We start from the raw sequence: 22,912 nt of genomic DNA on the forward strand, positions 1-22,912 counted from the left end.
GCAGGAACCTGAGCCAGACACACACCTCCAGGGACCTTGGCTTGTCCCACAGAAAGTCTTGCCAAGACAAAGCAGAATATTCTGGCAAGTCGTAATCGCTTTATTTTGGAAGTTGACACGATTTTGACATAAAGAGACTACACAGTTAAAAACTGAAGCTGCAACAAGCTGAAAGTAGAAAAATATACTGTATGTAGGTACAAAGGCTTGTTAAACTAGTTAACATTATAAAATGTACCAAAAGTTGTTTAAATAAGCACACCTGATGTGTTAACATGCATTGAATTCTTCCTTTGAACTCCAGCTAAGCAGTAATTTCTGATGCAGAAAGCTTCCTATCCCTATTGGCAGGGAGTCTGAGGAAATAAAACATCTTCCCTGACTGCCCCCAGTTCTTGGGAAACCTGGTTTACCTGAAGCAAGCCCTAATCGCAACAGAGCTTGAAGCAAAATGAAAGTATTAAGATCTGCATTCAGAAGAGGGGAAGTCATTTGAATTCCCTTATGCACAGGACCTTTGATTTGGGGGTGCTAAAGGAAATGTCACTGATGCTCCACTTCCCCTGTGCTGTTGAAATAACCTGGAGAGAAGCACCTTGAGGTTCCTACCCTTGCTCAGATTCACAGTGATTGCTGTTAAGGGAATAGAAGCATTGAAGATTTCTTTCTTTTGCTTGAATTACATTTCCATGACTTTCATCTCACACCTGAAGTTAAGCAGTACCACAGCAGCTGGGCTGTGCAGACAGCAGAAGAAAACCCACACTACTGTTCCTTTTAAAAATCCCAAATGTAACATTTTTGAATTCAATTGAAATCTGTTTCTCAAAGCACTTAAAAGCTGAGGCAGAAGCAGCACTGCTGGCAAGAAGATGTCTCAGGCAACACAAAAGTACTTATCCTTTGGGGGGGGGGGGGGGCACTGAGACTTTAGACCTTGTCTGCATTCTTATTCCAGCTTAAGAGACTGCACATCGGGCATCAGTTCTCAATGTAATTTTAATAAGCTTCACTCCTGCCTTCAACCAGTTTTGCCTTCAAACTTTGAAGCTAAACTAACTTTAGCTGAAAATCAAGTGCAGTCTTTCCTACAAAACATAACTGGGTTTTGGCAGTGAAAGTACTGTATTGATAATGTAATAATTCAATGACATTTCTATTTGAAACTCAGAGTGAAAACATTCAGGCAGTGAAGAGTTTAGGTGAGACAGATTAGGTATCTAAAAAACCCAAACCAACTGTACCATCCAGGTTTAAAAAGAGCAGCAGCTAAATGCCACCAGTGTGAATTCATTAATCTGCCTGGCAGACTGTTGTAATTTGTATGACTTTGTATGACTGTTGTATGCAGATGTTGACATCAGGCTTTAAACGTCAGCTAAGAAAGTTCTTTAAAGACACTGGGACAGTGCATTGTAGTTGCAGAACAGTTACTTCCTGCAAGATGCCACCTTGTTGTGAGTTAAAGTGCCCATTTTCTCAACAGGAATCGGAATGTCACCGTTATCTGTCAGATCCTGATTCTAGCAGAACACACTGAATTTTCTTGTCTTGCATAATTTGGTGCTTGTATGCTGTTGGAAGGCTATACCCTGATTGAAGGAATAAAATCAAGAGCATGAAGGCTTCCACTTCCTTATCCACTCTTCCTATAGAAAATATGCACCACTCTATACCCGTAGATACAAACAGCCTCAGGCTCTCTTTAAACGTTTTGTGCAAATTAAATATTCAGAGTCTCCATCAGCATAAATCTGGCTTCCATCCTGCTCGATGCCATTCTGCAGGTCAGTCAACTTGCAAAGCAGACCTGTCTTTCACTTGGCAAGCCAGGACAGCATCGTGAATACTGTGAAACAGCAACTCTCTCGTTACAGTGTCATCAAAAAAATTCAGTCTTGTCAGCTCATTCATAACAGGGCCTAAAACCAGAAACCAAACTTGGCATCAGTGCGTAAAATAAAGTACAAAGATGGAAGACAATGGTATCTTGGGAAGAAGACAACACCTTGTTCTCTGACTTGTTATTACTTAAAACATTTAAAATAGCCAGGTGGATCACACGCTACTTCTACTCCAAACAGGTAATTCACTTATCCAGACATACAGAGAGGCCTGTTCTTGGCCGAAGGTGATACAATTCCAACTATCAGAAACTTGGAACATTGCAGGCTTTCTTCCTCATTACATTCGTACAACAATTCCAAGATACAAAGTTTGGTGTGGCGTTTACAATTTGCCAGCTGGAATAAATGGAAGCAGGATCTAGTCCTGATAGAATTGTGCTCTACTTTCACTAAAGTGAAGGCTCTAATGTATATGGGCTTGCTTTTTCTCAAATCCTTTGCTTATGTGATGTGCTGATATTACTGAGGCACCTGGCAGCAGAAAATTTGGGACCAGAGGGAAAGAAAGGAAATACACTGTCCCCCATAAAGCTCACAAAACCCCAACTCACCACTGCAGCTGGCAATACAGACACAGACACCAACTTCTTTGTATTCTTTTATAATCTGCAACAGAGTTAAACTGAAGTTAAACACAGGTATATCATTGTACACACTGGCGTTCTGGGAGATGTAAGCCTATTACTGTGAAAGCTGCACAGTTTACCTTCCCCAGAATTCAGCTAGAACTTACAGAGCTACAGAAATAAATCCATGATTAGGTGAGATACTGGACTGTATTTGAGCTGGCATTTATGTCTCCTGCTGACAGGTTCCCTATTAGGTATCTCACAAGTTTTCTCTGGGTTTTTCTGGGAAAAAAAAGCCGTACTTACTGATTTTAGTGTTTTTGCTCCAACTGAATCCACAAAGTTCACCGGGGTGAAATCCAGAATTAAAGAGTGGATGTGTGCTTTGGGCTCCACAAAATGTTCATGTTCATCAGGAGATGTGTCTTGTACACTAGCATCTGCAGATGCAAATTTTCCATTTACAGGTAACTCATCATTTGCTATCTCATGTTTTACATTTGCTTCCACATCGTTAGTCTGAGAGAGAAGATAAATAATGTTTAATGACAGCAAATGCTTGTTCAGTGTAGATCCTCTTCCTCCCCATACTTGTTTGTTGCTTCCGCCTTTAAATGGTGTATAGCTCCTAACCACGACAGGCACTGGCTGTACATGCAGGCATACTTCCGTACCTCACATTTATCAAGGTTCATTCTCTTATGCCCAGCCTTTATACAATCACTTAAATAGCTTAAAGCTGTTATCTTAGGAGGGAATTACCTGTTTCTTTCAAACATTGACACTTGCTCATATGTTCTTACTCCATTTCCATGCCTTATCCCTGCTGATCCTGTCAAGGCCTATATATTCAAAAGAAGCAACAGCAACTGGGCTCTTAAGTTAGGCTTTTAGTAAAAAAAATGGTATAAAGCTCCCACCATCGGGGTGAATTAAAACATGCATAACAGTACAAGCATGTTTCAAACAACCCTTCTCAATGTACCTGCCTCACTTAACCACGCCAGGATCAGCAGTGCTAATGGCACTTTCTTTATTACAGGGGGTGCTAATTTTAATTGATTTCATTATATCCTATTTCTGCATGATTATTCCAAGTGTATGGGGAGGGATGGAGGCAGGGTCATGCCAGTTTCTGCTGGCACCACTGATGAGACAGTCTGACTTTATGGAAAGGCTCCGCTATATTCTACCTGCCTATAATCAAGGTTCAACACAATCACCTGGTCCAGCCATGAACCCCTGATCCTCATGCTGTTCCCTCAGCAGCCTGTCCACACTGCAAAGTGCTTGCTCCTGAAGCCTTCCGACCTCAGCAGCACTCTGCACCTTGTTTATACAAGAACAGTAACACCACAAAGCAGCATAGTAGCTGATAAAGCAGAGGTAAATATTTACCGAAGACTTGACCAATTTCAGTACAGCTTTCTTTTTGAGTTTATTTGCTGCCTTGATTTCCCTGGCATGCCTCTTCCGGGCTTTTTTCCTTGCTGCTAATATTGCACAAGGGTCCACTCCAGTCTGTCATGAAAAGAAAGCACGATCAGAGGAGATTCAGCTTGTTAGGATAACACTGCAGCATCAGTTAGCCCTGAATTAATCACTGTCATGAATTCGAAACACAAGCCTACATTGTTCAGCCTCTCTTGGTGGGGGTGAGAAGGGTATCAAGTAAGAAGGAATAATCTTGGCAAGCGCTGTGTTAACAAGATGAAGAAGAGATGCATCACATTCTTTTCTTTAAATCAAAAAGTACCATGTTTCAATGGAAGGCTGATTTGAGTGGAGAGAGAAAAGGGGAGAGACGTGCATCTGGCCATCAATCACTCTTGCTTTGTGAAGGTAAGTACCACCCACCTGGTTTATGTGACTCACCGTGGGAGCTACAGAAAAATTGTTCAGAAGTTAGTATAGGTGCAGTTGCTGCTGGGCCAGGCAGTTCTGCCCTCAGCTAGTGCTGTTATTGCCATTCCCACCCAGTCAAACACCAGTTAGACAGCAAGCAAGGCATACTCTGTATGCAGGTCATTTGTTCCTCATGAGAGGCATTAAATGCCCACAATATTCCATAGTCTCACATTCCAATTAAGTTTTTCACCCAAGAAGGAAGCTTTTACTCCCAGACATTTTGTTTTCAGTTCAGCAAATACTATTTTCCTCTGGAAAAAAAGACGTGTTTGACCAGTTTGTGCTCTGCAACCACCGCACTCTTCATTCACAAGCAGTCAGTATTAAGTTACACTTTACAGTTTATTTCTTCCCACCAAATTGTTGCTCTCTAAGATGATGTGCAGTTGGCTGGAGGGTCACCTTCTCATATCTTACTGATCACCAGGGGCCACAGGCTGAAAGATGTTCCAGAAACCAGTTTGAATTTTCGAGACATGGACATTAAAGAATTTGTTTTACTCACCTTTTTCTTCAGTGCACTTGTATATGACTCACTATTGGCAAAATAAAGTGATGCATTGGCTTGAAATATTTTTATTCCAGGATATTCTTTTACCTAAGGAAAAGAATATTGGATGTGCATAGTTAAGTATTGTCTGCACTAGAAGAAAAGCACCTGTGTGGACACAAGACACATGAAAATGCAGCAACACAACAGCCAACTCTGAATGGCTATTGGCATGTGTCAAATAAAGAAGGTTGACTCTGCTGTGAGCAAAGCTGATCAGATCAGAGCCTCTCCCCTTCCTGGTGTAATACTGCACACAGTCAATGCCATGCAATGTTTCTCCTTCTTTATAACAACAAAATGTACAGTCATAAAAAGGAATTTAATATTTGCAGTTCTCTGATGTTGCTATCTGCAGGTGGATTACTATGAGGAAATCATACAGATCTATGAATACTTCCTTTCAGCCTCCCTTTCTACAAACATAATGACCTATTGCTCTCTTTCCCTCTTTCTCATCTCCTCAGTTACCAAAACCAGACCCTTTCAAATCTTTGGTTTTAAACAGGCCTTCAGATAGATAGGTCTCAATATCACTTCTTTCCTCTGCTTTAAATGAAGTCATCCTTAAACAGGCTGCACTCTTGGCATGTTACATGCAAATGACCAGGCCAGCAGCAGAGATCTAGCCTGCCATATGCTGCCAATTTGTCTTTATACAGGAGAAAACAAAAATGGAGTCTCCTCTTTGCATACAGCTACAAATATGCCCACATATACTTCTGCTTTGTATCTTATTCAAAGCAAAACTGCTAGTGAGAATATTTTCAGATTACAGAATCATCTTTTCACATAGGTTTTTATAGACTTAAAAACCTAGACTTTTACAGTCTAGGTTTTTAAAAGCCTAGACTTTACTAGGCTCCTCAGTAAAGGGAGCTGTAGCCTTAACAGCAGCACCTTTGAGAACACAGCAGAGTGCAGAAAATTGTAGTTTGTTTGTGAATAAGTTTATATCCATTATATTGACAAAATGTACTGCTTTCACCAACTTTTACTTGAACAAAATGGCATTTATAAGAAGCTAAGTGTGTGGCAAGCAATTGTGCCATTAATCATCTACATTTAATGAGCAGGGGATGGGTGGAGGCAGGGAGATGCTGCTTCAAACAGTTGGTGGAATTCTGAAGAACGTATCAGTTTGGATCCTGGGTTCCATGGATTTCATGCAATACTGGCACACAAGTAAAGAAGGTGACCTTGTATGTACATACAAGGTTTAGCAGCGGTATTCCTACAAACCTGACCATTTTGTACAAGCTAGTACAATGGAAGTAGTATAAAGGTTACTGGTCAAACATACATGCAGTACCAAAGCCTAGCATTTTGAACAAAATACCTTTTACTACTAAAATAAAGTTTATTTTCTTTTCCTTCAACACAGGTGAATGCTAGGCAGGCAGCAATGTATGTGCAGTATGGTAGGGCTAAGCAGCAAAGTGCCACAGTCATCTTTGCTCTAGTACATAAGACTCTTCAATGCAGAAGAATGCACTCCTACCTCTTCATATTCTTCCACATTACAGTAGATGTCAGTGTCAGGAATCTGACCAAGGATTCTGTATTGAGGGCTAGAAAGAAATGGAAGCAAGTGTTTCAGTAATACGCTTACAAAGTGGAAAAGTGAGTGCTTGATACAGATTGAAACTTACTTTAATGGGCATTCTGCAGTGCCTGTCTGGTACAGGCTTATCTAAACATGGTTAAACACAGTAGGCAGTTTATGGCAGGAATACAATAAAGGGACCATTTGGTGACCAGACAAGTTTGCTTCTGCCAGTGCAAAGCCAATTTCTAAACTTGGCACTATAGTGTTGTCATGTTCTGAAAAGCATGGGGCAAAGCATGTGAAGGTTCAGGGCAAGCTCTGTTGGGCAATAACTAGCGCAACTACATTGACTACCTTGCAAAAATGGAAACTCATGCTGGTAGGAAACATACTGCAATGTCAAAGAGCCACTCTGCTCCCAAGGACAATTCCTGAGCAGATGAATATTCCCAACTTACAAGCAATGTGACAGCAAAGTACATTATTGTTCTGTTTGCAAGAACAAAAATGTATAGTGATGGCAGAAAAATACTCTTATTTATGCAGAGGAAATCTTATAATTTGGTTTCATTCCAACGCAGACTGAAACCAGGACTTTTATACAAAAAAAAAAGAAGCCTCACATGATAGTCCTATCCACAAATGCAAGAAATCATTTCACTGTAGACCTAGAAAGCTTCATAGAAAACTTCCGTCACTTGGAATGGGAAAGAGGAGAAATGATGTGAAAAACTAAAGGGCAGGCACAATTTTTTGATGAATTAGAACTTTCTTATAAAATACCTAAACATTCATGTAATGATAACCTGACACAACTTCTGCTTGACCTTGACAATTAGTGCACAGAAATGTAATCATTTACTGAAACTGGCATCAAGCAGATTCAAAGTTCTAAACTCTAGGCATTAAAAACAAGTAAACAAGCTGATTAATAAATAAAAGAAATCAAATTCTTATGTTTATTATTGGAATTGCAAGTTCACGTCCTCTAGAAATGTTGTTCTCTGAAAAATAAAACGTGAACCCTGGATCAGGGCCACAAGAGCATGACCTATATCATGAGGCAGATTCTATACTGTATACAGTAGAAGGGGGTGGAATGGTCTTCTGTTGATTTGCACCCCTTAAACAAACAAAACCACACAGGAGATCAGCAAACACTAATTTTGATAAAGAAGAAATCCGACCTTTGTGTTCTGTAAATAACTGTTATCATCGCAAACGCTACTGCAGTAAGCAAACCATAGTCTAGTCCCAGGAAAAGAGAAGCCAGAAAAGCTACCACCCAGATGGCCTGAAACAAAGAAAAGGTCTGAATTATTATGTGTCCTTTTCTGTTAACAGCAAAAACAACAGCATAACTCAACCTCAAAACCTATGTATCAATTCTGTTCAGGTACACACTATAATGTAATCCATCATGATAGCAGACTGTAATTACCTTAACCTTTCAGAAGGGGTAAAAGCTCAAGGCACACTAACATAACATCTGACAAACCATCACAAATTAATTAATGCTTTAAGTCCTGTTCTCCAAGGAATCCTGTGTTACCATCAGACTCCAAATACCTTAGGATTAAAAAACACATATTCAAGGCCTGCAAGTAGCTCTCACTTAACTTCCTTCAGCCAGTTAATCCAAGAGAAAAATGCCACTGAAATGTTCCCTGATACACTCTTAGTTCTGGCCCACTCCAGCCAGGTTTTTGGTGGATGGCAAATACTTTCAACCAGTTTTCTTTGTTGCTCTATTTTTCAAATTATTCCCAGACATTCCCACAGCCTTCAGTGCAGTTCCTATAGCAACACTGCAAATGCTTTGCTTTTACTGCAACCAAACTACTCTGACCTGAGTTAAAGGTTGCTGAAAAACCACAAAAACATTCTTGTTTGCAACAGATCACATTCCTAGGGTACTTACAGCTCCATGTCTTATGCTCATCTGCAATGCAACACCAATTTGTAACTCCTTGATAAGTTTCTAACTTGTTTGGGGGTGAGGAAGAAGAGGAGCAACAAATTTAATACAGTAAAATATATGCACTGAGCTGCGTATTACTCACCAGCTCAATCCTACTGGTTCTCCAGAAGTGTGCGACATCTCCAAACTGTTTAAACATTCCTTTCAGGTTCACCATGACAATTGCAGCTAGCACTGTCTAAGAATATTGCACAAATGTAATTTTCAGAAGCAAAATAAACCCAATGCCAAGTAAGAACTTAAGAGCATCACAGATAGCTGTATTTCCGTGCTATGGGACAGAAGGAACTGGGGCTGTTTAGCCTGGAGAAAAGGAGGCTCAGGGTGGACCTTATCCCTCTCTACAACTGCCTGAAAGGAGGTTGTAGTGAGGTGGGGGTCAGTCTCTTCTCCCAAGCAACGAGTGACAGAATGAGAGGAAATGGTCTCCAGTTGCACCAGAAGAGGTTTAGACTGGATATGAGGGAAAACAACTTCACTTACAAGGGCTGTCAAGCACTGGTACAGGCTGCCACGGGAAGTGGTCAAGCCATCCCTGGAAGTATTTGAATCAGATGTGTAGACGTGGCACTTAGGGACGAGGTTTACTGGTGGACTTGGCAGTGCTTGTTTTATGGTTGCACTTGATGGTCCTAAAGGTCTTTTCCAACCTAAATGATTCTGAAGGGGAACTGTTTGAAGGTATCATTTTTATGTTCTAAGGACAGAGCCCAGAATATCCAATATTAAAAACATCAACAAAAAGCATGCTGGATCCTCCAAAATATCATTAATTTCTAGTCTAATTACAGCAAAAATGCATACAAAATTTAAAGGTTTCTGGACAAGGCCTGACTGTGTTGCTTACTGATAATCCCACAACCTCTGTTTTAGGCAATATTCACTGGCCTCTGTTCACTGACAATGCAATGCCTAATAGGCAAAACTGCCTTACCTGCGGAAGCGGTTCAAAGAGGTATCCAATAGCCACAATTACCAGCAGAACCATAATGGAGGAGAGAGTGCCTGCAATCTGAACAAAAGAAGACAGAAATTACTTCAAGTGCCCTCAAAGGGCAGTATTACTGATTAGCTTACCCCTCTCATGCTTTCCACAAGGCTGGTTGTTCAAATGACTTTTGATCCCTCCCACTCAGTTGGGAGGGATCCATTCTGGCTGTTGTGTGGCTTTCTCTCCTGGCCCAAATTTGAAACATGGGAAACTCCATTTATTCCTTCTGGCCCAGGCAGAGAAATCTGTCAGTCTAGTGAAGCTTCAGATGTTAGCTTTGGAGCTCCAAAAAGCAAACTGGGTTTGGCTCAAAATTTGGGTTTACATACCTGTGTTTTCCCACCAGTGCTTTCCTGAACAAGACTCCGAGACATCGAGCAAGTGACTGAAAAGCTTTGGAAAAATGATCCCACAGAGTTACATATTCCCAAGGCAATAAGTTCCTGTGTTAAACAATAAAGTAAAACAAAATCAGTTACACCCAGTAACTGTATAAAGCTGGAGCTACCCATACATACTAGTAACAACATGTTATTTACAGTGCTTTTGAGCAATTTTATTGCAGAGAATAAGCAACCTTATTGTTGCTTATACTTGTGGTTCTCACACAATCACCAGCTGATACATGTTAAAACATCTGTTAAATAAAGTGTCTGAGGAAGTGCCACCCTTTAATGTTATGGTAATGAGTCAGACTGAAAACTAAAATGAGTGACAGCATTGCTTGTTTTAAGGATTTCTTCAACTTTGGGATAAATTTCAACCCTGAATATACATGGAAAATGGTTTCTCATACCAACACTGTTCTTTGCTTCCCACCCTAAACTATCTGGTTAGTACTATCAGAACCAAGAGCAGCATTGGCTGTGTTTCCATGGATGATAATCCATTGCTGTACATGACAAAACCAATGTGTGTCCACTGCTTCATCAAGAAGATCCCTCACAAAAACTGTTATTGTGAGCGAGATCAGAGCTTCATCTACCTCAGTACTGTGTTTCTGATTTGTAAGGAAGTATTTGCTTGCAATGAGGCCTCCCCAGATTACTCTGCATCCTGCTATTTGTAACTGAGGTGATCTGAGTTACAGGTTATCAGTAATTCTCAATGGGTTTTTCTCTTTGCATTTGTACAGTCCTTTTTTGGTTTGCTTAAACACTCAGCATGCACTGCATTCTGTGACAAGGAGTTCTGTGGTTTAAGATCCAGCTGAAATAGTGTGCGGAACTGAGGAAAAGATCTACAATGAACAACCATGCATATGTCCAAGTCTAACAGAAGCAAGTTTCCCAAAATGAAGCTAAAAGTGAAACTGGTTATTAAAACACAGCCAGAAGAACTTAAAATAATTCCTGGCATTTAAATGTGTAGGCCATCAAAAATCTGACCTGATTCCACTATGAAAGAAAACCTTACTTTTCACAGAATCAGAGAATCATAGAACAGTTAGGATTGGAAGGGACCTTAAGATCATTTAGTTCCAAGCCCCCTGCCATGGGCAGGGACACCTCACACACTTTGTCCAATATCCCATTCTATTTTAACAACATAATAAAGGTGCTTCTGAGAATTTCCAATGAAACAATCCCAATAATTTACCTGATTCCCATTAATGGTGTAGCCATGTTTAAGGGCAAAGATTTTGGCCATCGATACAGCCATTGAAAATCCAACTATTGCTATTGCTATTGCATCCACAAATATTGCTGGGATGAGCTGAATCTCAGGAACTGCTGGTGGACGTAACCTTGGAGATGAAATAATATTTACAAATTACTGTAAGAAAAGCTACATGCCATACAGAAAAGGTACAGTTTCAGTAAGTATGTATCATTCCTACCCTTGAGGAATATTCCCAACAACATCCACTTTGTATGACTCATTCAGATTCATTCCAGCTGAAACTCCTGTGCCAATGATTACCTAAAAATCCAAACACATTTGTAAACCTCAGCTAGAAAGAGAAAAAGCAACCTGAAGAACTAATAACAGCTAGCTGATTATGAATAATACACACAAGGAATTACATTTATTTTTCTATCAGTTTTCTAAGATTTAGGGGGTAAAGAAATAGATAAAAAGGAGAAAGTATGATGAGTTTCCCTCCATCATGTTCAACCCTCACTGGTTTTATGAAGTCTTCTTGGAAACAGCTGAATGGAACATGCTATGGTATGATCTGAATCACTCAAATTCCCTTTGCCTGAGCCAAGCTCAGGCAGAATAGTGTATTGGAAAGCGAATGCAAGGACTAGCCAAGGACACTGCACTGCCATATTTTCATGTGCATAACCAGCACACTATCTGTGAACAGAACCAGTGCAGCACCAGTGATTGCTTTGCTAGTGCCTTATCAAACAATACCCTGCCACACCACCTGCATCATCTCTCAACAGTATCCCTTTTCTTTGTTCCTTCTATCACCAGTGATTGCTTTGCTAGTGCCTTATCAAACAATACCCTGCTACACCACCTGCATCATCTCTCAACAGTACCCCTTTTCTTTGTTCCCTCTATCTAGATTGTACCTTTATCTTCAGTTATTCCCTTTCTTGGCTCTGACTTTGTGCAGGGTGTTTTGAGAGCTCTAGTTATCAAAGAACTCATTTTTAAATCTAACCACTTTTAAAGGTGGAAAGTTATCTGGGATGTGAGCTTTGTGTGTATTAAGACAGTCTGCTTTATCCACGCATTTTGGAGTAGTCATTCAAAACAGAACCAATGCTGCAGTCAGCTACCAGTCTCAGAAACAGAGAAGGAAGGTTAAGTAGCAAGTCCAGTTGGTTCTAGCTTTTCTTTCTACCACTGCATTTTAAAAAGCCAGGAAGCTCTGCAGAACCTCTGAAACAGGCGTCTGTAAGCACCTTCCTCCAGGAGGGCGTTCTGAGCTCTTGGATTCCAAGTGATAAATGCCATTCAAAGGCATGTCCCTCAGAGAATCATTCAGGTGCCCAAACTTCAGGACAGAGTCGGTTTTACAACAAATCTCTACCTATCCGTTGTGGTCAGGGATGGTGGGTGTTTGTCTGAGTTTTCAGTTCCTCTTTGGGACTTTACGCCTAAAACTTGGATACATCAGTCCATGATCTTATGAGTATCCAAACCTTCAACTGGATCAAGCCTCAAATTAATAATGTTCAACAGAAGTTACTCTAAAGCTCAACAGACTTGATAGAAAATGAAATAGTTTTTACAGCTTTGTTATAAGATTTAGCTATAGAATTTCACAGTGCCCTTACCACAATGATCTCCATAGGAATAGGAATTGGGAGCTGCTTTTTAAACCGGAGATTGATTTCCTTGCCAATAAACAGTAGAACAATGCATGTTAATCCAATAACCAATGCAGCTATGTTGGTCGTTGTTATATTTGAAAGCACAGCAGCTATGCTCTGCAACAAAATAGAAGTATCATAATTATTCCTAAGATAATATAATCTTCATGGAGATTTGTCACAGAAGAACAAGTTATACACTGTTGTTATATTCTGCATTTATTACTACATGAATCAGTGCCTCACCAAAATCCCCACTGTTCCCTCAAAACCCAGAAGTTCAGAATATTGCAGTGAGGGACATGCACTTGTCATCATTTACAGTATCTGTCTTCCTCAAACGGGGCAAAAAATTTGGAGAAAAGACTATCATAGAAGTCTAAACTAAACCACATCTCTTGCTCTCAACATTTTCACACATACTTCATCCTGGCAGCTACTTGAAAGCAATAAATGCAAGCTTCTTCTAATACCTTCTAGCATTCTTTAGCAAGTCACATCTACTTAAAGCCACATAAAGCATTCTAAAATGGTAACACTGCTGATAAAACCATTTAGGTTACCATACCAGTATGATTAAATAAGAGTGATTTTGCACCACTGCTGACCTAGCCATTATGCCAAATATGGTTTAGTTGAAAACACTATTAAAAGGGTGTTAGGAAAAAAATCTTGCTGGAACACAGAACTTGCTAGAGGGTAGATGTTTCCTCTACCAATTACTTCTCCTTCTTCCACTGCATTTAAAATAAATAAAAAGCAAATGACCTCTGGAGAGGTCTTTGAAAGAAGATGTAGATACCTTTCTTTAGACAGAAGGAAAGGTGGAGCAATTATCAGGATATCATACATTCAGTATGTCCTGATAGTACATCTCAAATGTATACCCTCCCTCCTATTTGTTTGGCAGTTAGTATATCTGTTTTTTTGGGGAATTAATTAAGGAATTAATGATTAGTGTGGCCTTGTTTTCAAAATATTTGTTATATCTGCACAAATATATAAGAGAGATTCCCACTAAGTATTTTCTATAGCCTCCATGTGGTTGAAATCCTGAAGCTTTCATTATTGCTGAGCCATCAATCCGCTCAACAGCTTGGGTTTTCACAGATACCTGAGATTTTCTCTGTTCTTCCACTCAGGAATTCCTGTCTGCAAAATCAAGGCATTGATTTTGTGGTAACAATTTTGGGGCTTTCTAGACTGGCATTTTTGGTTTTACTTAAGTCATACTAAAGAAATCATAGCTTTACACTGCATGGTTTTCCTTCTGTCTTCCAGCATCACTATGGGCTGGACAGAGTGGAAGATCAGGCTATGAGCTATGTCAAATAGTGAATCCCTCCATCAGTTTTAATGCTTAGGGTCTTCAATAAGTAGCAATGTTTTACAATGACTGTCCTTATTTCAAAACAGTTTTTCCCACTATAAAGAACAGGTACATTTATGGTGACACAGCGCATTGTGTCCAACTATGCTACAAAACAGCTTACAAACAGGAAATGAAGAATATACCCATCAGGAATTGTGTTGAAATTAAAGAACTAGAGACTGGGCAAGGTTCTGACAGTAACATTTCCTAGCTTTGCAAAACATGTCTGGTCTGTAGTGAAGCATTTAGTATCACATTTTCCCATGCTGTACCAGAGACTTGCTTCAATGAATATTGTCTGTTCATATTACAAAACTACATTTAGCAGAATCCTAAAATCTGCCCCTCTTAGACCATGCTGATCTATCGAGTTGCACCCAAGCAGCAGTTCAAGATGCTCTTATATTGCTATGCACTTAAAGACCTCATACAGAGTTTTGAGCACCGAAGCATTATTCTACTTGATGCCATCATACTAATAATACCACTAATAACAACAACAATAATAACAGTAAATAATAAAAATAGGAAAAGGCTTAAATATTAGATCCAGACAATGCAGAATTTGCATGTTTAGTAAATGTAGTCACTCACATATACAACTGAGAGGAGTCCACTGTATCGGTTAGTCTTAATGCCAAATAAATACTTTAATTGGGAAGTGAAGACATGAACTGCAGCAGCAGTAGTAAATCCTCGTACTAGAGGCTCCGTTAAATAGATGGCTACAAATCCAAATCGAAGGAGACCTAAACACAACTAATGAGAAGAGAAATATTAACCATTTGATTCCCACTGTAGCCTGAACAACAGCACTACGCAGCATACAGGACACTTCTTCCCTTGGTGCCCAAGCCAGGTCAGGCAAATCTGAACCTGGCCTTTCTAAAACCACAGTTCAGCGAACAGCCATCAATACATCAAATCTTCCATGCCACTGGCAGGTGCAGTGTGGGATATGAATAAATATTGTGTTTGCATTTATGGACAGATTAGAGAACATCAGGTCAAATTTGGACTTTTGCAAAGCGTTCGACACTGTCCCACATGACACCCTTGTCTCTAAATTGGAGAGACATCAATTTGATGGATGGACCATTCAGTGGATAAAGAACTGGCTGGATGGCCGCACAAAAAGAGTTGTGGTCAATGGCTCAATGTCCAGCTGGACATCAGTAACGAGTGGTGTCCGTCAGGGACCTGTGTTGGGACCGGTTTTGTTCAACATCTTTGTCACTGACATGGACAGTGGGATTGAGTGCGCCCTCAGCAAGTTTGCTGATGATACCAAGCTGTGTGGTTCGGTTGATACGCTGGAGGGAAGGAATGCCATCCAGAGGGACCTTGACACGCTTGTGAGGTGGGTTGATGCCAAACTTATGAAGTTTAACCATGACAAGTGCAAGGTCCTACACCTGGATCAGAGCAATCCCAGGCACAGCTACAGGTTGGGCAGAGAAGAGATTCAGAGCAGCCCTGCGCAGAAGGACTTGGGGGTGTTGGTCAGTGATAAACTTAACATGAGCCGACTTCAGTGTGAACTCGCAGCCCAGAAAGCCAACCGTATCCTGGGCTGCATCAAAAGGAGCGTGACCAGCAGGTGGAAGGAGGTGATCCTGCCCCGCTACTCTGCTCTCGTGAGACCTCACTTAGAGTATTGTGTGCAGTTCTGGTGTCCTCAACATAAAAAGGACATGGAACTGTTGGAACAAGGTGTTCAAGGCCAGGTTGGACAGAGCCTTGGGTGAGATAGTTTAGTGTGAGGTGTCTTTGCCCATGGCAGTCGGAACTAGATGATCTTAAGGTCCTTTCCAACCCTAACTATTCTCTGATTACCAGAGTTCATGTTACCGTGGTTTAATTTGGTTATACTGAAATGCGCTCTATAATAAATTAGTCACTAAAAAATTGTTAGAATCAAAAAGGGATTGTGTGCAGTTCTGGTGTCCTCAACATAAAAAGGACATGGAGCTGTTGGAACAAGTCCAGAGGAGGGCCACAAGGATGATCAGGGGACTGGAGCACCTCCCGTATGAAGACAGGCTGAGAAAGTTGGGGCTGGAGAAGAGAAGGCTGCGTGGAGACCTCATAGCAGCCTTCCAGTATCTGAAGGGGGGCTATAGGGATGCTGGAGAGGGACTTTTCATTAGGGACTGTAGTGATAGGACAAGTGGTAACGGGTTAAAACTTAAACAGGGGAAGTTTAGATTGGATATAAGGAAGAAATTATTTACTGTAAGGGTGGTGAGGCACTGGAATGGGCTGTCCAGGGTAGTTGTGAATGCTCCATCCTTGGCAGTGTTCAAGGCCAGGCTGGACAGAGCCTTGCGTGGCATGGTTTAGTGTGAGGTGTCCCTGCCCATGGCAGGGGGGTTGGAACCTGATGATCTTAAGGTCCCTTCCAACCCTAACTATTCTATGATTCTATGAACGGGATACAAAACAATAAATTGGAGGAGGTCTCATTTTTTCTAGTCAAGCCAAGACGTCAAAGACTTGACTTCAATGTATCCCTTGCCAGTTCTGTTCTGTGGCTGCCAATCAAACAGCTTGTATTCTACACAGTGCAGTGCTGAAGCATGAGTGTATTGACAGGGGATCTGACATGATCCAGCATCCCTTGCAACCAAGTCTAGCAGCAGCACCCAAACTTGCCCTTACAGGAAACTGCAAGCACATACCTGGATGATTCCTGTAAGAAGGGCGAGAGTCACAGCTACCTGTACCCTCTTGGCGTCCCTATCATTGTAATATTCAGGGGTATCTGTAACATTAGTAGAATTATAGCCTATAGAAATCACTTCATCAGGCACTTCTCTCAGAGCAACACCTCCAACCATCATACTAATCACAGCAAAGGTGCCTGAAATAAGAAGGAGAGAAAAATAACTGGTTAAAATCCTGGCTTTTTTCTTTTTCTTAGGGGTGGTTCTTATTAAGAGATATACGGAATTAAACTATAATAGTTTTCTACCTATATACTGCATTTCTTAGTCCCCAAATCTGCTCCAGTGCTCAGCACCATTAAAGTTAGTTAGATGGTGAACATACACTTCTACACTAAGTAAACACCGTTATTTTTTCTATCTCAGTTTCTATTATGGAAATTAAAGATTCATTCTGGCCACACAGACAGCAATGAAATCATAGTTCTGGTGTTCACAGCACACATTTCTAAATCTAATCCAATAAAAGATGGTCTTGTATTCCTTCCTAAGTAGGATGGATAAATTAACAATAAAAACTACTGCTAATGTTTGACACATTTGCATTTCTTCTATTCACTTCAGATGGAATTTATGGAAAATAACGACACTATTTCTCCATTTTTTACAACTTTATTAAACACACCCACATGGACTTCCAGTTATCCATACAGATATACCTATGGATATGTGCTTGGAGGTTCCAAAAATGGTATACAGAAAGACAGGATAAAATGAAGAATATAGGCCAAATACTGGAGGAACAGCTGCCAGCATAGCATAGGCTAAACCTAGAAAAGAGACACAAATATGTATGTCAGGCAAACAACAGAAAGAAACCATATGAAGCAAAAGGATTTATGAACTCACCTAATAGGAAATCTAGTGACATATCAGAGGTTTAAAAAACAAAAGATCTTGCAGGTAATACTCTTTAATATTTGTAATACTGTAGGGCAGTTCCTAAAACCTCATGGTTTGAGTCAGGAAGGCAGAAGTCTCTAACTACAGGCACTGCAGGTGTGTGCATGTGTGTTTGTCTGTACATCTGTGCATCTGTGTATTCACTGTTTTTTGTCTTAATAGCCAGCAAACACTTCCTGTTGCTTTTGGTTTCATCTGTCAAAGACTGTCATTAAACACACCCAAAACCCCGTAGCCAGTGGGACACATTTGATTTTTCTCCTTTTCTCATCAGACATGATCTGCATGGTAACCTAGCTTATACAGTCTGGTAATCTTCACAAGAAATGAAGTCCTTTTTGTTATTAAGCCCTGTCCAGTTCCACACAGTGGAATTGCGATCCGTAACAGTCCTATTAGTAAGGGAACTTGAAATCACAGTGATGGAACTGTAGGGGAACAGCTCTAAGGGACTCAGGGAAGGGACAGCTCCCACAGTACTCCCCCTCTATGTTACCAGGCAGGTGCTTATCATGTGACAGGCTCACAAGCAAACTGTGTGCACAAACATCCTGAGCAGTTCCAGCAAAATCAAAAGTTCTACATGGCTTGTGTTAATGAGAATTAGACACCAGAAGTGAACAAATGGGCCTTGAGAAGGAAATGCTGTATTCTGCTTTGGTTCACTGATACATCTTCACAGATAAAGACTCACGACACCTGAGGAAGCTGTGTGTTCTTACCACACTTGGGAAGACTCGTCCAAGTTAGGACAGAAAACCTTAATAATCCAGTGCAAATTACAAAAGGAAGCAATGGTACACCCACCATGGAGAACCAGTTATACTCAAAACCACCCCTCCCTATCAATTTATTTTTAAATTGAAAGTCAAAGGTTACAATGAGGGAACAAAACCAGGATGGGATCTTCTGTGTCATCCAAGCAGTCTTGCACAGTGTAATACCTCATACAGCTTTGCTCATGCCCTAAGCAATGCCTGAAATCTAACCAAGAATTCACATTCCTATTAGAAGTGGATTGCTGATATTATTCTTTTGCAGCAATGAGCTTTCATTAAGTATTTCTGAAACTCATCCCAGCTATATTCTCTGCCCCAGGGGCTACCTCTCATGCCAAGAGTATCAGAACACCCTGTACTATAACAGTCAGGCCTTCAACATGGTGATGAATATAACACTACAAGTGACCAGCACTGAAAACCAGTGGTTTCAAAACCAGGAGAGTGTGAACCATGTGAAGTTCCTGATCTGAATACCCTTTTATTCCTTCTGCTGTCAGTGCCAAGGAAATGAAGAGATATTGACATGACAGGAGTTCATGGTTTAAACACCCTGGTCATTGTCGTTCTGTCTGGAAGGATTCCCAGGCTTCTTTGAACTTCGGCTTGCTATAATTAACATCTGTTGCAAAAAATGAAAGTTCAACTTTTGTCTTTTTAGAAAGGAAAAGATTAGGAGCAGTTTAAGGGCATGTCTGCTGTCACTAAAGGAAAGAATAATGTTTAGTTTAAAACAAAGTCACAAAATTAAGTATAAAGCTCAGTGCTAACCACTTAAATTTTAGCATCCTTATCTGGTCATCACATAAACTGTGTTTCCGTATACAGCCAATAATGTTTGTGTATAGTATATGACTCTTTTACCTGACAGTTAACCACATTGCTTATGCACAAACCAGGAAGCTGCAGAAATAAACTGCATAGACTAAGTCAGGACATTCCATAGCTTTCATAGCCTATTAAAATCTAGGCTTCTTGGATTTACAGATTAACTCTTCAGACCTGCCTCAGCCTAAAGTGGAACAAGTAAGGTGGAAATATGAAATAAGCCAAAATGCAAGAAAACTTATGTATACCTAACTACATTGCCCTTAATGTGAAGGCTCCTCTAGATGGGACTCAGCACAAGTTCAAGAATTCCCTCTACTCCAAGATTTTCTGGGGAAATCCACTGGGACTGTGGCAGCTGTCATGAAGCTGCTGTTCCCAGAGCAGTGATGGTACCCCATAATGATACTGCTGTAAAAATGCTGTCACTTTCTAATCCCATAGCAGTTCTTTAACTGCTGATAGTAAGGTGTCAGGCTGAACAAAAGATTGTCAGCAAGACCTAGACAAAACAGTGAACACTGGCTTTCTCTTCCATAGAGCCTACTTCTGCTTCAGGGCCAGGCTCCACTTCAGGTCAAACTCCCAAGTAATTTACCAGAAATTCTACAGATTTGCAGTCCTGTTATATAAGATACTTTTGATTTATTTCCACCATGTAAATCATTACCCACTATTATGGTTCCAGCTTAAATTGGTGACTTCTAGCCTTAAGAGAAAAAGAGGGATCAGTCTCTGATTTTGCACATTGTTCTCTGGCTAAATTTAGTTTGGTTACTTTGCAACAGTTGCTCTGCTGAAACATTATGTCTGTGTCTATCAGATTCTGCGACCCTCTGCAGGAGATTTCCTACAAGTTTCAGGATGGTGAGATCAGAAAATAATTGGGTGCATTCAACAAAGGTTCAAACATGCACTTAAACTGTGAAAATTTGTTCTGTCATCCAGACCTGTAGGTATTGATCAGACAGGTAAGCTTCTTTCACAGTTTGCAGCACATCATTGACATTCTAAGGGAATCATCACTATGGGCTGGTGTGCAGAATGCTGCACTGATCTCCACACACACACCTGAAATACACATCCTATACTCACGAGCAGGAAGCCAAGCACTACTGTAAAAGCACACTCAGAAAAAGCAAAGAAGGGATAAATAAATCCAGAGAGACACTCACCTTGAGGAAGCTGCATAACCCCAGTGCTTATACCTGAGATAATGTCTCCTAATAAGTATTCCCTTACTCGGTAATGGGGAAGCCATTTTAAAATAGGTAAGAAACTGTAAAGATGAGACTTGGCCTTCTTAGAAGAACAACTGAAAATACAAAGCAGAAAGAAAAAGTTAGACACTAGCAAGGGACAAATGGGTTGAAAAAATTGTCTTTCTTTCCTATGCAGGAAAAAAGCTCCATTAAAGGCAGGCTCAGACCCCTGATGACAATTTCTGGACAAAGCTCAAGCACAAACAACTAAGACTCCAGTTAATTTAGCCCTTTATCACATGTTGGTTGCTGTTCACAATCCTTATGGAACTGGAGAAGAGAATCACAGTCTTGATAGGCTGAAGGTCATTAGGAAGTGAAACTGTCCAAGTCCATACACAATTCAGCAGTCACACAACAGTTTTTGCTAAGAACACTGCTAGTACAAATCCCCTGAGGATAACTCGCTTTCTGACAGCGGTTTTCACTCGAAGTACTTTACAATTTTTTTCCCCATTTTTACTTATTATTTGCACGCTTCATACTTCTTTGATTATAACATTTTATATATTATGCTCAAAAAAATAAGCCAAACTATTATTTTACTAATGTTTGTTACTATCACTGCTACTGATAGCCTAACTTTTAGGCTATTTGAGAACATAACCTTTCTTTACCCTGAAAGGAAAGGCACTAGAGCCAGCAACACTGATCCTTGTGTCTCTTAGCAAAGTTATTAAGCTTTTAAAACTCTGACTCATGACAAATGAACAGAGCCAGGAAATAAATATCTCTATCCAGTATTGCCATGCACCATACTTTGATTGTGCTGCAGTAAGAAAGTTCAACCTTAAGTAAAAATGTAACACTATGATCGTATAAATGTTTTTCTGTGTAGGGGAACTACAAGAGAACTGCAGAGATTTGTTAACATTTCTGAATTCTCATGGGACTACACTGCACAGTGAAGAAGCTTATTGCTACAAGTGAGAGAGAAATTAGTCATCCAGACTTCTCCACGTTCATGCAGACTGAATCACAAGAAGTCATAGCTCAGGAGGATTTTGATCCACACATTTTTTCATTCACGACATATAAGTTATTTGAGATGGAATTAGGTGCCATTACCATTAGAATGGTCATTCTGTTAACCAAAACAAATCTCCAAATGTTGGATCATGGAAACAGGAATATTTTACAGACAAGCAGCCAGGCAGAAATCATTTGTTGTCTTGCAGAACAAGGTTCTGGCAAGAAATTGAATCAAGTCTGAAAATGAAGCATGGATAAATGGAATGCTAATGAGAACTTGACTAGAATAAGTTTCTCTTCACTATCATCTGGTACTGCAGAACAAGAGTTGCGTAGTTACAGAAATTTCCTGTCTAATCAGAGGATACTTTGATCCCAAAGCAGAATACCTCTATTAGGTCCTTATTAGACTAATAATTTAGATTTCTACACAGGTGTCATATATTTCCATTCATCTTCCACGAAAGGAACGTGTGAAGCACAAATCTGGCTCTAAGTATTTCCATTTAAAAAGGACAGATATTTTTCTCGGCCTTATGAATTCATGTCACATGATTTGACTAATAATTCACATTCCTATGCTGCATATTTTCCTTTCCACTTTGATGAAGACAATTCAATTAATTTATCCAACATTTTGTAATATAGTTATATATTAATGTATAAAAACACACATACAACTTCATCGCAGTCTTGCTGAATAATCAAAGTAGAACTATTGCTATTATTTCTTTGAAGAGACTATAAGTTGTGCATTAATCAATTAAGAATTAGAATATTTCTAACCAATAAAATAAAGTTAAGACAAAACCCCTACCGACAAGAACGTGCAATCTTCTGCCTGAAAGTCTGAGGTGTTCTTTCTCGTCTGTGCAGCTGTCCTTCCAAGAGCTCTTGGTTATATATTGGTCTCACCACACAATACTTCTGGGCTTGCTCAAGACATACTTCATCTACTTCAGCATGTTCCATAGTTGATCTCTCAGAACAGAAGGCAATGAAGAACAGTTCCACTATTGCCACTGAAAAATACGGTTGCAGACAAAATAAGTTTGGTTACTTTTTTAACCTCAGATTTGGCATTTCCTTTCAAAGAATGTATTTTGACAAGCTAGAGACAAGAACTGTGAATGCAATTTAAAAGCACTAATTAAACAGGCTGTAACAGGGGTAAGTAAATAAACCAAATTCACAAACCTTACTATATGGAAGCCATTCATTTATGCTTCTCTGAGGTAAAGAAAGGTTTTGTATTAATTACTCTGTAAACAGCTGCAAAAGCAAAATGGGAAGGTTACATTCATGCTTTTCTGGATATTCCCTTACTCACTTTGCAAAGA

The 22,912-nt window shown here is 40.0% G+C and overlaps 1 protein-coding gene across 2 annotated transcripts; it reads right to left on the reverse strand.

Moving 5' to 3' along the window:
* Positions 1-1,623: 1,623 nt before the first annotated feature.
* Positions 1,624-22,634, reverse strand: SLC26A5 (solute carrier family 26 member 5). 2 transcript variants are annotated; one of them, XM_057417870.1, is made up of 19 exons: positions 22,390-22,524; positions 21,669-21,809; positions 20,514-20,653; positions 17,488-17,598; positions 16,784-16,965; positions 14,697-14,861; positions 12,695-12,847; positions 11,296-11,378; positions 11,055-11,202; positions 9,785-9,898; positions 9,399-9,476; positions 8,547-8,642; positions 7,671-7,777; positions 6,436-6,505; positions 4,890-4,982; positions 3,875-3,997; positions 2,783-2,995; positions 2,459-2,513; positions 1,624-1,922 (listed from the first exon to the last, which is right to left on the reverse strand). In XM_057417870.1, exons 3-19 carry the CDS (start codon positions 20,527-20,529, stop codon positions 1,789-1,791), a joined length of 1,941 nt encoding a protein of 646 aa, XP_057273853.1. In that variant the 5' UTR covers positions 20,530-20,653; positions 21,669-21,809; positions 22,390-22,524; the 3' UTR covers positions 1,624-1,788. The 2 variants fall into 2 exon arrangements, with proteins under 2 accessions (XP_057273853.1, XP_057273852.1); XM_057417869.1 differs by lacking the exon at positions 21,669-21,809 and having other exon boundaries at positions 22,390-22,634.
* Positions 22,635-22,912: the final 278 nt, after the last annotated feature.

Source organism: Pezoporus wallicus, unplaced genomic scaffold, assembly GCF_028554395.1.
Source record: "Pezoporus wallicus isolate ANWC-B61680 ecotype Strahan unplaced genomic scaffold, APGP_CSIRO_Pwel_v1 contig_5542, whole genome shotgun sequence".
Taxonomy (NCBI): domain Eukaryota; kingdom Metazoa; phylum Chordata; class Aves; order Psittaciformes; family Psittacidae; genus Pezoporus; species Pezoporus wallicus.